The 12,591-nt window shown below is 39.2% G+C and overlaps 1 protein-coding gene across 1 annotated transcript in view; it reads right to left on the reverse strand.

Moving 5' to 3' along the window:
- LOC140464958 (collagen alpha-6(VI) chain-like) overlaps positions 1 to 12,591 on the reverse strand; it is a 182,206-nt gene that overhangs the window by 39,244 nt on the left and 130,371 nt on the right. The window contains exons 30-34 of the mRNA XM_072560629.1: positions 10,977 to 11,039; positions 9,390 to 9,452; positions 2,637 to 2,699; positions 1,410 to 1,472; positions 931 to 981 (exon numbers count right to left, since the gene is read on the reverse strand). Of these exons, the coding sequence (XP_072416730.1) occupies positions 931 to 981; positions 1,410 to 1,472; positions 2,637 to 2,699; positions 9,390 to 9,452; positions 10,977 to 11,039 (303 nt within the window). The remainder of the gene's footprint in view (positions 1 to 930; positions 982 to 1,409; positions 1,473 to 2,636; positions 2,700 to 9,389; positions 9,453 to 10,976; positions 11,040 to 12,591) is intronic.

A 12,591-nucleotide genomic window follows, 5' to 3' on the forward strand; every position in this document is an offset into this window, starting at 1 on the left:
CATCCCCCCCCCTCCCCCCCCTCTCCTTTTGATCTGTCAACAGGTCCCAGCAAGACCCCAGACATACGTAAAAGATTAGGCTCCATCAGTATCTTCTCTTCAGGACATTATTCCCACTAGTGCTACTAGGACAGGAGAATTATATGCTATTGACTGGCCAGCAGCAGACAGAGATAGGAACTCCTCTCTGGCAGCAGCTTTTAGGTCAACTTCTCAACGGTTTTTCAATAGCTGTGGGGCTAGTCAGCTAAGTACACATGAATTTGGCATAGACTTTTCCAACAGGGTTCAGGGACACCAACCCTTAGCTAAAATTCAACACATCATGTCTGAACTATCCCTCATAAGGAACTCACCTTCCTTCAAACATTTAAAATTATTCTTTTGAAAATATTTATCCATTTTCCTTTTTTATGCTTTCTGTTCATGCTACTATTTCTGGGGTGGAAAAGTAATCAATTTGACATCAGATGTCAGGAAAGCATACTGACCTTTAATATTTTCTTCTGTATTCATATCTTCAATGTTATTGAAAAAGAAAAATTGTTTCTCAACAGTGTCACTTCAGAATGCCACCAACAGTAGTCATGATTTGGAGATGCTGGTGTTGGACTGGGTTGGACAAAGTTAAAAAATCACACAACACCAGGTTATAGTCCAACAGGTTTATTTGGAAGCACTAGCTTTCGGAGCGCTGCTCCTTCTCATGTGGTTAGTGATCAAGAATATTGATTCAGACAATGGGACTTGCACGTCTGTTTCTGCAACTACCCTTCCCTATATTTCAGCAATAAGGCAGCTATTTACCACCCTGTGTGTTGACTAACTATTCAATCAGTGTGTCACAGGAGGATGTGATGTCATAGTCCCAATAATGTTTCAGCAAATTACCGGTCATGTTTTCCATTTGTTAATAATATAGTCTGTTACCTTTCTTCCCTTTATTCCTGGAGAACCAAATCTACTTGCACCATCAATGCCCTGTGTGACAAAGAATATGTTCATCATAATTTGTTAGTAAATATTCAACCTCAACGTTGGTGCACATAGTTAATGAGGTCATTGACTACATTGTGTGATGGAATTAAACGGGTGCATCTCTCATAGACCTTTATTTCACTGACTTCAATGAAAGGATCCCAATTCATTGTGATTCATTATACATCACTGCAAAAGGCAAAAATTACCCTCGGAGCATCAAGATCCAGTACAATAATTAGAGTGCAGAAGTCTGGAGATAATTGGGCCAGATCACATTCTGCCCTTACTTTTACACATACTTGCTGATGATTCCATTTTATTGCTGGTTATCAGTGAGGTTGGGGAGTTCTTTAAGAGCAAGACTATTTCTCATTTTGCTTTTAAGAAATTGTTAACAAAACTTAGAATAAAAACAAAAGGAAGCTTACCGGGCTCCCCCGAGGTCCTGCCTGTCCTATGATGCCTTTGGTGCCTGGATTTCCATGTTGACCCTATTGAATGCCCAAAAGACTGATTAGTCCCCTTTCCTACTCCGTCCACATGTGCAGAAGTGGACATTACCTATTTCACTCCAATTAGTAGGTACATTAAAACAACCTATCTCATCGAAACCATTCCATGTAATGCAAGTAAACACCCAATCTGAACTGTTCCCAACCATAAGGAAGCCTTCCTGGAACAGAGTATGCAATGATTTACTCTTTTAGTATGTTTAAAATGTTTATTAATGTAGCGACTGATTTTGGTCTAGTAATGGGTGATATGTGATACTACAATTTTAGACAGGAGGCCAAGATCAGTTCTTCACAATTAGTATTGGAAGAGATGAAACAGCAACTGATTCTTCAGATCTGCCCAGTGGATCAGGGGTAGAGTTTGTTAGTTAAGTTTTTTCTAACATTAATGCCTGTGTTTGATATAGCCCTCATTGGGTTGAAACAAGAGAAACCAAGACTATGCTTTCTTGAATTTTCTTTTAACAAACTGAATGGATGGAAAACCATTTGATGGGTCAAGTCTCTGCTTTGTCTCATCCATGAAGATCCAATTTTGGTTTCCAGTCTTTAATTTTGAAAATCCTCATTATCCGTGACTGGACCACGATTTCTTTCTTCTGCATTGAATTTGGAATTTTGGGCTGAAGGTAGTGAAGAGATTTAAAAATTTTGCCTCAGCGTGATGGATGTGTGGGATTGACCAATGGAAACAGGGAGAGTAGGTGGCCCCAGACAATTTGAGATTCACTAAGTACTGATAAAAGGTGACAACGTAATGTCCTCAACACTGGGACATCGACTGAAAGGAATATCTTCATGTCCTTTTATACTTTCCTATTTCCTTTATGGCATTTACTCACTATGCTTACAGTAGGAGAAACAACACTACAAGTTTATATGGAATTTTAACCCAACAAAAGGACACTGCATCCTTACAGGGATGAGATTTCCAAGCAGGATAAAGGAGTTCTGGTCACATAAATGCCAAAACACAATGGAATTAACTCCAAAGCTTCCTTTATTTTTACAACAGGATCTCCAGCTGGAAACAGGTCTGTTTGAAGACCTGGTAATATGCTGTAACATGTGTATGGAATCACAAAGCCTATTTTTCTAAAATGATGGATTGGACTGGATTAAAACTGAAAGTACACTTACAGCACGTCCTTTAGCTCCAGGATTTCCATCTATTCCATCAAGACCAGGAATTCCATTTGGACCCTGTTAGTAATTAACAGACAAAAATACTGCTCAACCTTCAGTGCATAATGAATGTATTTGCTTTTATCTTCGTTTTGTTCTTGGCAAATAAAAGAAACACAGAAATGGTCTGTGAACAAGGACATAACCCATGTGAACTGGAGAAAGACCAAGTCAGGTCATTGGTGTCCACTGCTGATCTCCAGAAGTAATTTTCAGCAACCTCAATTTTTTTTGGAATTATGATTTGTAATATAGTTGATTGGTCATCAGGCAGCTTGTACTACTTCCAAAATAATTAAAGTAGAATCTGAAAATAAGTTAGTTCATTTTTGTATTACAGGCAAATCAATTTTTTTCTGTTTTCATAAGTACTCAGGCATTGGAACTAACTTGTGCACAATCTTGGGGTGAACTAAAATATTGAAAACTCACCTATCTGTCCCTATCTGCATATTGATTCATCCATTATCTATCATATGACTGATGGTTTAAGAGATATACCTAATCTTCCATGAATAAACAGTGACTTTGCTAGCTTGATACCAACAGTGATTAGTTGAAAATGCAAACCTCAAGGCTGGTGTTGGTGCTACCTGGAGCAGAGTTAGAACCATACCCAATGCATTTGCACTGGACCCTGAGCCAGTCAAGGACTTCTGGAGAAATGTCACTGTAATGCAGAGACCCCCAAACCAAAATTTGTCCATGCCATTTTGACCTTTAGTGCTATTCATAGATTAAACCAGTGTACATGAGTCAAAATGTGAGGCCGGCATGTTAGGTGGGGTGACAAGGCTGCTCATTCTGGCAAGGTGATATCGTCCTAGAATCTTTTTCAGAGGGGTTGTAAACTGAAACGTCTGAGAGTTTGGATGGATTTTAGGGTCCATTTGTTTAAAGCTAACAGATAGTGCCATAGGAAGAAGGCTTTCAAGTTTTTAAAAAAACTTGCCTAATGAAAGGGGAGTGGCCAGTTTATCAGCTCTGACAGGTCAGCCGCAGTGTTTGTGAAGAAAGGCTGCTGGGCCAAGGTCAGGCTGGACTCTCTCTCCTTCTAACTTCAAGCCTGTAAACCCTTGTTTGATTTTACCTTTTATGCCAAGGGGTGTTCATGGGGATTGTTGCAAGTATTTTGGAACAGCATCATTAAGTTGGGACAGTCTTTTGGGTTCAAATAGGACAAGTTATTTGGTTTTCTGTTTTCTGCTCTTTGTGTTTCATTCAGTAATGTTGTAAATAAATTCAGTTTTTGTTTAAAACTAAGTAGTCTGACCAGTTGATTCTCTCCTGGAATATTCACTATACACCTGCTGAAATCATATAGCAAAGTTAGGGTCTGGGCTACCTTCTTGAAATGTTTTGAGGGGCCTGGCCTCATCCATAACAGTGGTAAATAATATCAGGGAGAAACTTTTAATGTTTAATTCCAAGAGATAAATAATGCCTCCATATTAGTAGCAACTTAGAGTTAATGACAGTAGAATCCCAGTTGGCACCTTGGTAAACAGGAGTGACATTTAGAAAAAACCTTCTAAGAAGGCCTCAGGATGAGACAGAATTGGATTCCTGAAGAAGGGCTTATGCCTGAAACATCGATTCTCCTGTTCCTTGGATGCTGCCTGACTTGCTGCGCTTTTCCAGCAACACATTTTCAGCTCTGATCTCCAGCATCTGCAGTCCTCACTTTCTCCTTAAAGGAAGAGAGGGCAACATCTGGTTTGAGCTTGATTGTTTATACCCTGTCTAGCTGAAGGAGATTAACCAATGACATAGAAGGGGTATCTGTTTTATTGTTTGTGTACGAAGGAAGACAGGAATGTGGATAATGAGATGCTAACAGTGCAAAGATAAGTAACTTTTCTGTATGCTTCAGTGTCTTGCTTTGGTCTAGTAACTAAGGCAGATCTCTACCTGCGTGGCTCAAATAAGACCATGAGGCATAGCACATTCTCATCACCTTCGGGAAGGGGAAAGATCCACTCAGTAATGTTATGGGACTTCTCAACATTTTCAGCAGACTCTCATAGCAAGTTATCCCCCATCAGGTAGTGCAATAATTGGAGCAAGCAGCTATCAACTGTAATGAGAAGCAATTTAAGCAACGGAAATAGTGCTGAAGAATAGCCAAACCAGATCAGCATTTAACTGAGAAAGTAGTGGTTTGGAATTGTTTCCACTCCCAAACATTATTTTGAAGTGTCAGGAATATATAGCCTGGGAGAGAGAATAAAGAATGCATTTCAGTGTTGATCTTGCTATAAGCTATAAAAGCTGACCATATATCATTAGCATTTCTGATTTACTTCCCATGGACCCAATCCATGAAGTTGCTGTTGTGATACAGAGTGACAGACTTTGAAACATGTTCAAAATTTAATGTAAAGTCACTGAAGGCAAAACTAAGGTCATTGTGAAGAACATTAACATCTTCACAGGAGAAAAGCAATAGAATGGCAGGGGTGATCAAAGGTTTCTTTATCCAAATAGAGAAAATGAAAATGAAGGAGGGTTGAGTCTAGAGGCGAATGTGCCTCAATACAAATACAAGACAGACATTGATACAGCAGAGAGATCTCAGAGGTTTTGACAACTGGCCTGATCGTGGGATTGAAATCATGGCCATGTGTATGGGTGAAGGAGTCAGTGTAGGGAACGATTTGATGAACGCAAGGACAGGAAGATCATTGTTAGAAGAGCAGGGAAAATTTTGATTGGGTTTGAATTATCCAATGCCTCAGCTAGAATACATTTAGTAAAAGGAGCTGACATTACAAGGCATGTGACTATAAGACAGTTTATAATATGAGGACCGTGCCTTTCTACTTTTCTCTATTTTTAATTGTGGACTGAAATAGGAAAAGAACTGCTTTAAAATCAAAGATTTCTGCATTTCTTTTTGAAAACAAGTTGCCTGACACTCATTGTAAATACTGTTTACACAGCTGTTGTTTGGAGCAGGAATAGAAGGTGCGGATAAGCTGGAGCCAAGGACGTGTACAATGGAGATACAGCTGGAAACATATAGTTGGTTGGTCTATGGACTACTGACCAGTTTTTGATGACAAAGGCCTTCTGTTTGCCAACAACTATGTGATTGACTCTGAGGTAGCTGAACGGCTTAGGGCTATGAACATGATACAGAGCAGCTCAGGAGCTGTCTTGGATCTGTGCAACAAAATCCACTTTGAGCCTGAAGAAAACTAGTTCATAGTTCGTTCAACTGGCTGTGAATTTTAATGAACTAGTCAGAATTCAAAATTTAGTGTAAAGTCACTAAAGGTAAAACTAACAACGAACTGCTCACCTCGTGCTTCCAGTAAACCAGTTTAAGCATGCAGAGAAGGAAGATTAAGAAGCACCATTCTGATCAGCTTGCGTAGTCTTGTGAACAGGAAACACTGGACCTCCTTTAGCTTTTGTTTTTTTTTTGTATTTAGCCCATCACCACCTATGTTTTTTATTCTACCTGTGTGCTCATATATGGTGGGGTTTATAAAGAGTTTTAATCAGTTCGCTGTTGTTTACCTGTACAGTCATTTAAGATATAATGTGATAGTCCCATTCTCTGCGATGTTGTGTTGTAAGAAAATTGCGCAATAGCTGCACCATTTAAACTAATGGAGCCGGAGTCGTGTTATAGGCAATACTGGTAAGGAAAGTTTGTGTTCTACAAATAGTGGTCTAAGTTCTTCAATTGTGTTAAAGCCAATTCGCGTTGGAGGAAACTGGCATTATAGCAGAACCAACTGTAGTTAGAGTCCATTTACACCACTAGAAGGATGTACCAGCTATGGAGGGAGTATAATGTAGGTTTACAAGAATTATACACAAACTTCAGGAGTTATCAGGTGAGATTATAAAATATAGGCCTATCTCCTTGAGAATTTATAAGGTTATGTGGTGATCTGATAGAAATCTTCAAGATATTAACAGGAAAAGATACAGAAGGTAAAAAAAGTAACTCTACTGGCTGGAGATTGTAGAAGGGGCATAGTCTAAAAGTCATGGGCAGGTTATTCAAAGAGATATCGCAAGCACTTCTACACACAAAGGGTGGGAGAGGTTTGAACTCTTTTTCCATAAATGGAATTGATACTGGATCAGTTGTCAATTTTAATTCTGAGATAGATAAATTTTATTAAATGAATGTCTTGAGGTGTACAGGCCAAAGGTATGGGGTATACAGAGGTAGGTCACAGATCAGCCATGACCTTATTGAATGGCAGAGCAGACTCGAGGGGCTGAGTGGCCTACTCCTGTCCCTATGTTTCTTATTTAATAAATAGTCATTCTTGTTAAGCAAAGAAACCTGATCTGTGCTTTCTAACCTTGGTGTAGAAATGAGATAAATTGGAGGATCTTGTGTGTGTTTTCTTTTAGAAGTTTTAATTAACTTTAGTAATGATTCTGGGAATAGTTGGCTTTATATCAGTGTGCTACCCCAATGAGGCATGGCAGTAAATGAATAATCATCAAAGTTTGTACTCCAGCCGTGACCACTACCTTTAACTGAACTTAAGAAAACAAAAGCCAATAGCTGAAACCAAAGATCCCCGTGACTGCAGAATCATTTCCCACAGTTTCACTTACCTGTAGTTTACTGTGGCCTGAACATATTATAGGGAACCTTCTGAAACCAGGGATGGGGGACTTCCGGGAAGGTAAATTTCCCATTGAAATGAATGGGTCCATGGTTTTGGGCTTCCACAGTAGGTTTAAGAATGATTTCCCCACAGGTATGGGGAGCGGGGCGGGGGGGGGGGGGGGGGGGGGGGGATGTCAGTGGGGACTACTGTATTCAAACTGATAGATGCAATGATGCGTTTTCATGATGGCGATGCATTCAGATCATATAATGATGTGTGACTAATCAGACTGTGTTGGCTGTTGAACTCCTGGAGCTAAACTGGATATAGCACATAAAAGCTAACAGCTGGATCCCATAACAATTGGCTCGGCACCCAAATTCCTTGGGAGCACTGAATTTCAAACCTATATCAAATGGCAAAACCCATTCACCAATCTCAGTTCAGAATAGTCCTTGTCAAAATACTCTTGATGTGTTAAAGAGAGCCCACAACCTAACATGTAGAATTGATACAAGAGTCAAAAGTAGGATTGCCAGCAGAGGCGCAGCTGAGCCAGTCACTGTCAATGAGATGAGGCTTTTTTGTAATTTAGTGTGCACTTCGGGGTGGAGACGCAACTTAGAAGGATAACCACAGGCAGGCTTGAGAATCTGCACATGCGGGAGAATCTGTCAATAACTAAAAGTAAAATAGTGCAGATGCTGGAGTTTGAAAGTGAAAAACCGCAAGTGTTGGAAATACTCAGCCTGTCTAACAGCATCTGTAGAGAGAGAAATGCTTTGAATTCAATATGAATCTTCGTCTGAACATAACTTCAAGTGATCATGGGAGCAAGTAATACTTGGAAATGAAAGGGAAGAAAAGTGAACAGTATTTGTGGCTATTGATAGAAATTGGAGTGATTAATGTATTTGCATGCTATCAGTGGTGTAAAAAGGAGATGAAAGAACACCGTGTTCTACCGTTGATAGGCTTGACCATTTTATCTGACTCAGATAGTTCCAGGGCAGACTCTGAAATTTGAATATGAGAGGGAGGCATGGACTTGCGTCGTCCGTATTGTCTTTGTCTAATAACGGCCCTGTGTGGCACTTTGGCATGTTTTACTCTCTTCAGCACACTACATAAATTTCAGATACCGGTTTTGTTTATGCAGCTTTCACTGAAAGCATTAGGAACAATATTCAATGTTTCTGTTCAGTATTTTCAACTGCTTTCCTCTGAACCCTGTTGCCAGGAATCTGAACCAACCTTGTTTGCCTCATTTAACTGAACTGGAAGGGATAGTTTGGTCATGTTTGAAGCAAGTGGAGTGATTTGATATTTAGTATAAAGCATCTCATGGACTGAGCACACACACGCAGTGGGAATCTCTCCAATTTCCTTTAAGCTCAATTATTTTCTTCTCTTTTTGCATAATGCTTTAAGCTTCTTGTTAATCAGTAATAAACTATATTTCCTTTATGTCTCCCACTTGAACAATTTTTGCCTTTAACCCTACTCGTGAAATTCTGTGGCTGTTCCTCTTGCTGATTACTCTGTAATAACTGGATGTATTAAATTCCCATCCATGAACATTAAATTGTGCTGTCCACAAACACATTTCAGCTATAACATCCTCTCTTCCTGGTATACACTGTGCAACTCTTCAGATCATATTTGATGCCTGAATGAGGCAAATTTAATTTATTTAACAATGAAAGTCACCAGATTTTCACAATTTCCGAACTGCTGTTTGTCATTAGCATTTTTCTTCCTTTTCCCAACTCTACTTAAGGGCTGAATCACTATTTTTCATTTCTGTTTCTCCATTAATTTTAATGGAGAACTTTTATTCTAACAGAATTCTACTGAAATATTTTTGCAGGCCATTCAGCCCATTATCTCCTTTTCTGTAACTTGTGCCACCAGTGCAGCTCTCCTCTTTTATCCTCTATTTTGTTCTAACCTTACTAAAAACTTAGTCCTATTATAATTCTTGGCGCTGATGCATGGCATATACTCAAAGTACTATCACTTGTCTTGTCCTCTCGCGTAACGCGTTTGCTATGTCTTTCCAACACGTTGTCTTTCATTGTCATATTTCTTGAGCATTTAACAAGTTTCAAATAATACGAACCTGTTGACCTCTGTTTCCACTCCCACCTTTTTGGCCTTTAGATCCTGGAACCCCATGTTCTCCCTTTTAAAAGATAGAAAAATAAAATCAGATGTTGCTTGTAAATTGAGATATTAGACACTAATTATACAGATAATAATCCACAGTCATTTTTCTTCTAGCTATTCCCAGTTATTGTAATTGACAGTGAAATCCTGCTTCAGTGATCATCCCACAGCTTGTGATTTATAATAATCAAAACAGAACCAATCCTGTTGAAAATCTCTGGCTTCAGATTTTGAGTTATGTGTAATGGTTATAAACCACAACACTCCAACTGCAAGCCAAGAAAGAATCCTATCAATAAATCAAACTCAACTAAGCAAATCATTCAAGCATTTATTTCACAATCTTTTCTGGCACAACCAGTCAGATTTTAGAAACCAAGAGAAAATCTTTAATTTGAGGAAGTGAACCAAGCAAGTTAATCAACATAATTTTCCAAATGCCCTTTTCCTTATTCCTTTTTCTTCTACAACTTCAAATTTCGAGGGCAAAACATAAGGTTTGTGACTTCAGACCCTATTCCAGATGACCAATTATGATTGCCTGTGGACTGGTGCTTCACCTTTCCCAGGGCCTTCCTTGTTTTCAGGAGTCATTTCGCTTTCAGCATTTGCAGGAGTCTCAGTGTGCCTGTACAGAAATTGTGGTTACTGCTCAAACCAATTTTTAGTGAGTCATCTAGACTCAAAATATTAGCTTGCTTTCTCTTCCTGGATGTTGCCTGATCTGCTGTGATCTCCAGCAGTTTTTGTTAGTCAACTTGTCCGTTATAGTCTATACTCTGCAGTTCAACTGCTACGTTCCAACTTAAGAAGCTATTGAACGTATTTTTACAATTCTGCCTTTCTTTACAGTGAATCCCTGATTATTGCCCCTCACCAACACTCCCCCCACTCCCCACCCCCACACACATACATACACATACACAGAGGGAATCTCTCCAATTTCCTTTAAGCTCAATTAATTTGTTCTCTTTTTGTATCATGCTTTAAAGTTTTTGTTAATCAGTAATAAACTACTTTTCCTTTATGTCTCCCACTTTCACAACTTTAGCCTTTAACCCTATCACTGTGCAATTCTGATCAGCGGCTTTTCCTCATGTTTTCCATTTGCAATCGCTCAATGTGCCCTTGAATTGAAGCAGACTGAACCTGTTGTTCCAGTCCCTCAGAAGTGCTCCAGTGTGAATGTTACAGGGGTGCATACTGGTTTCTAACCCCCCCTCCTGTCCCATCTTGGGAAAACAAATCAACTGATGGACCCTGTGTCGCCTTAATGAGGAAAGGATCACATTTCTGCACCACGTGAAGTAGGTCCCATCCAGTCTCAGCTCAACAACAAGAATCTCCATGAGACGATATGATGGCATCTGGGGTGAGTTATGTTCTGGGCTTCCAGGACAAACGAGATCAGGCAGCAAAGCTGTGTATATCATCTGGAGTTAATTTTTCAAAATTACATTAAAAACACATCATGCGATGAAACCAGCGAAGCAGTGGCAGTGTAACAGCAGGAATATTGTCAATGAATATTGATTGTCACCTGTGGTCCTCGGAGTCCTGGATCTCCTTTACGACCTGGCTTCCCAGGGCTCCCAAATTGTCCCTTTGTGAGAAAAGAGGCCAGTTTTAATGGTGCGACTTCTGATGAATTAATCTCTCAACAGAAAAACACACAATGTTGCTGCAAAATGATAAACTAGGCTTTGCACAGCCTGATCTCAATGGTTAAATCAAAACCTTTAAATAAAACCATTAAATCTGAACACAAAGCCAGGGGAAATTGTTATTATTAAATACCTAGAGGTTAAAAAACACATGTACTTTTTAAAACACACTGGGAACCCTGTTGCATATCCAAGTCCAGCTATTACACACTCTAGGCTAAAGTTAGGGCCCTCGATTAGGACAGAGGCAAACTATATTTCCGTTAGTTCATTAAAATATAATTAATAATTAAACTTTTGGTGAAGCTTTTCATCTGGCACTTATTAGGATTATTTGACAAGAATATAAATTCCAGGGGAAAATGAGTCATCCAGGATAGTTTCTATCTTTTGGTTTCAATTGGAAATAAATTGGCTAGAGATGTGCAGGCTCAATGGTAAATACAGGGTTATGGGTATTGGATGGGATGCTCTTTGGAGGGTTGGTGGCTGAATGGCCTCTTCCACACTGTAGGGATTGTATGAGAAGTTCATATATATCTTATAATGTATGGCACATCAATAATACTCATTTCATATAAAATTTCCCAAATTTAAACCCACCTCTAATGAAGGCACATCTGCAGTTACACTGCCAAACGTGCACATGTTTCATTTATGCACAGATACAAACAGGGCTGCATTTCACATTATAAAAGTCTCTTCTGTATCTAGTACAAACAGAACCAAAGAGCATTAACAGCACTAAAGCTAAGTAGTATATATCCACATAATGAGACGGTCAATCTACCTTCAGTCGCCTACAGTACAACTCCATCCAAAATAAAGCGGATTTAAAAATGTTTGGGTAACCTGTGGACATTTGGCACTTCGAAACTTACTCAAGAAGGCAACACTAACCTGCTTCTGTATTGTTTTATAAATCTTTTGGTTCTGCTGTTCTCCTACAGGCTTGTTGTAGGCTGGGGTTAAAAGGATTGGTCACTGATGCATCAGTGGCTGTCATGAATCATTAGCTCATGTAGTATTTGTGAACTGCAACTCTGAAATCACTTTAAAAAGCTGTAGCCAGTCCCTGTCAAGCCTATTCAATACTTATAATTTAATGCCTTAAAATCAGTTTGGATTCAGTAATGTTAGAACACCTACAGCACAATATCAGGTTTTTAAATACTGCTAATGATACCACACTGTGGAAAGTTAAAAATCACACAACACCAGGTTATAGTCCAACAGGTTTAATTGGAAGCACACTAGCTTTCGGAGCGTTCTAGCTTTCGGAGCAACGCTCCGAAAGCTAGTGTGCTTCCAATTAAACCTGTTGGACTATAACCTGGTGTTGTGTGATTTTTAACTTTGTACACCCCAGTCCAACACTGGCATCTCCAAATCATGACACTGTGGAAAGTTATTGAACAAGTTGTGGACGTGGTTCATGATAATTAAGAGGTCTAACAAAGTATTGAGCTCAAATCTGAATTAGATTCAACA

This window comes from Chiloscyllium punctatum, chromosome 41, assembly GCF_047496795.1.
Source record: "Chiloscyllium punctatum isolate Juve2018m chromosome 41, sChiPun1.3, whole genome shotgun sequence".
NCBI lineage: Eukaryota > Metazoa > Chordata > Chondrichthyes > Orectolobiformes > Hemiscylliidae > Chiloscyllium > Chiloscyllium punctatum.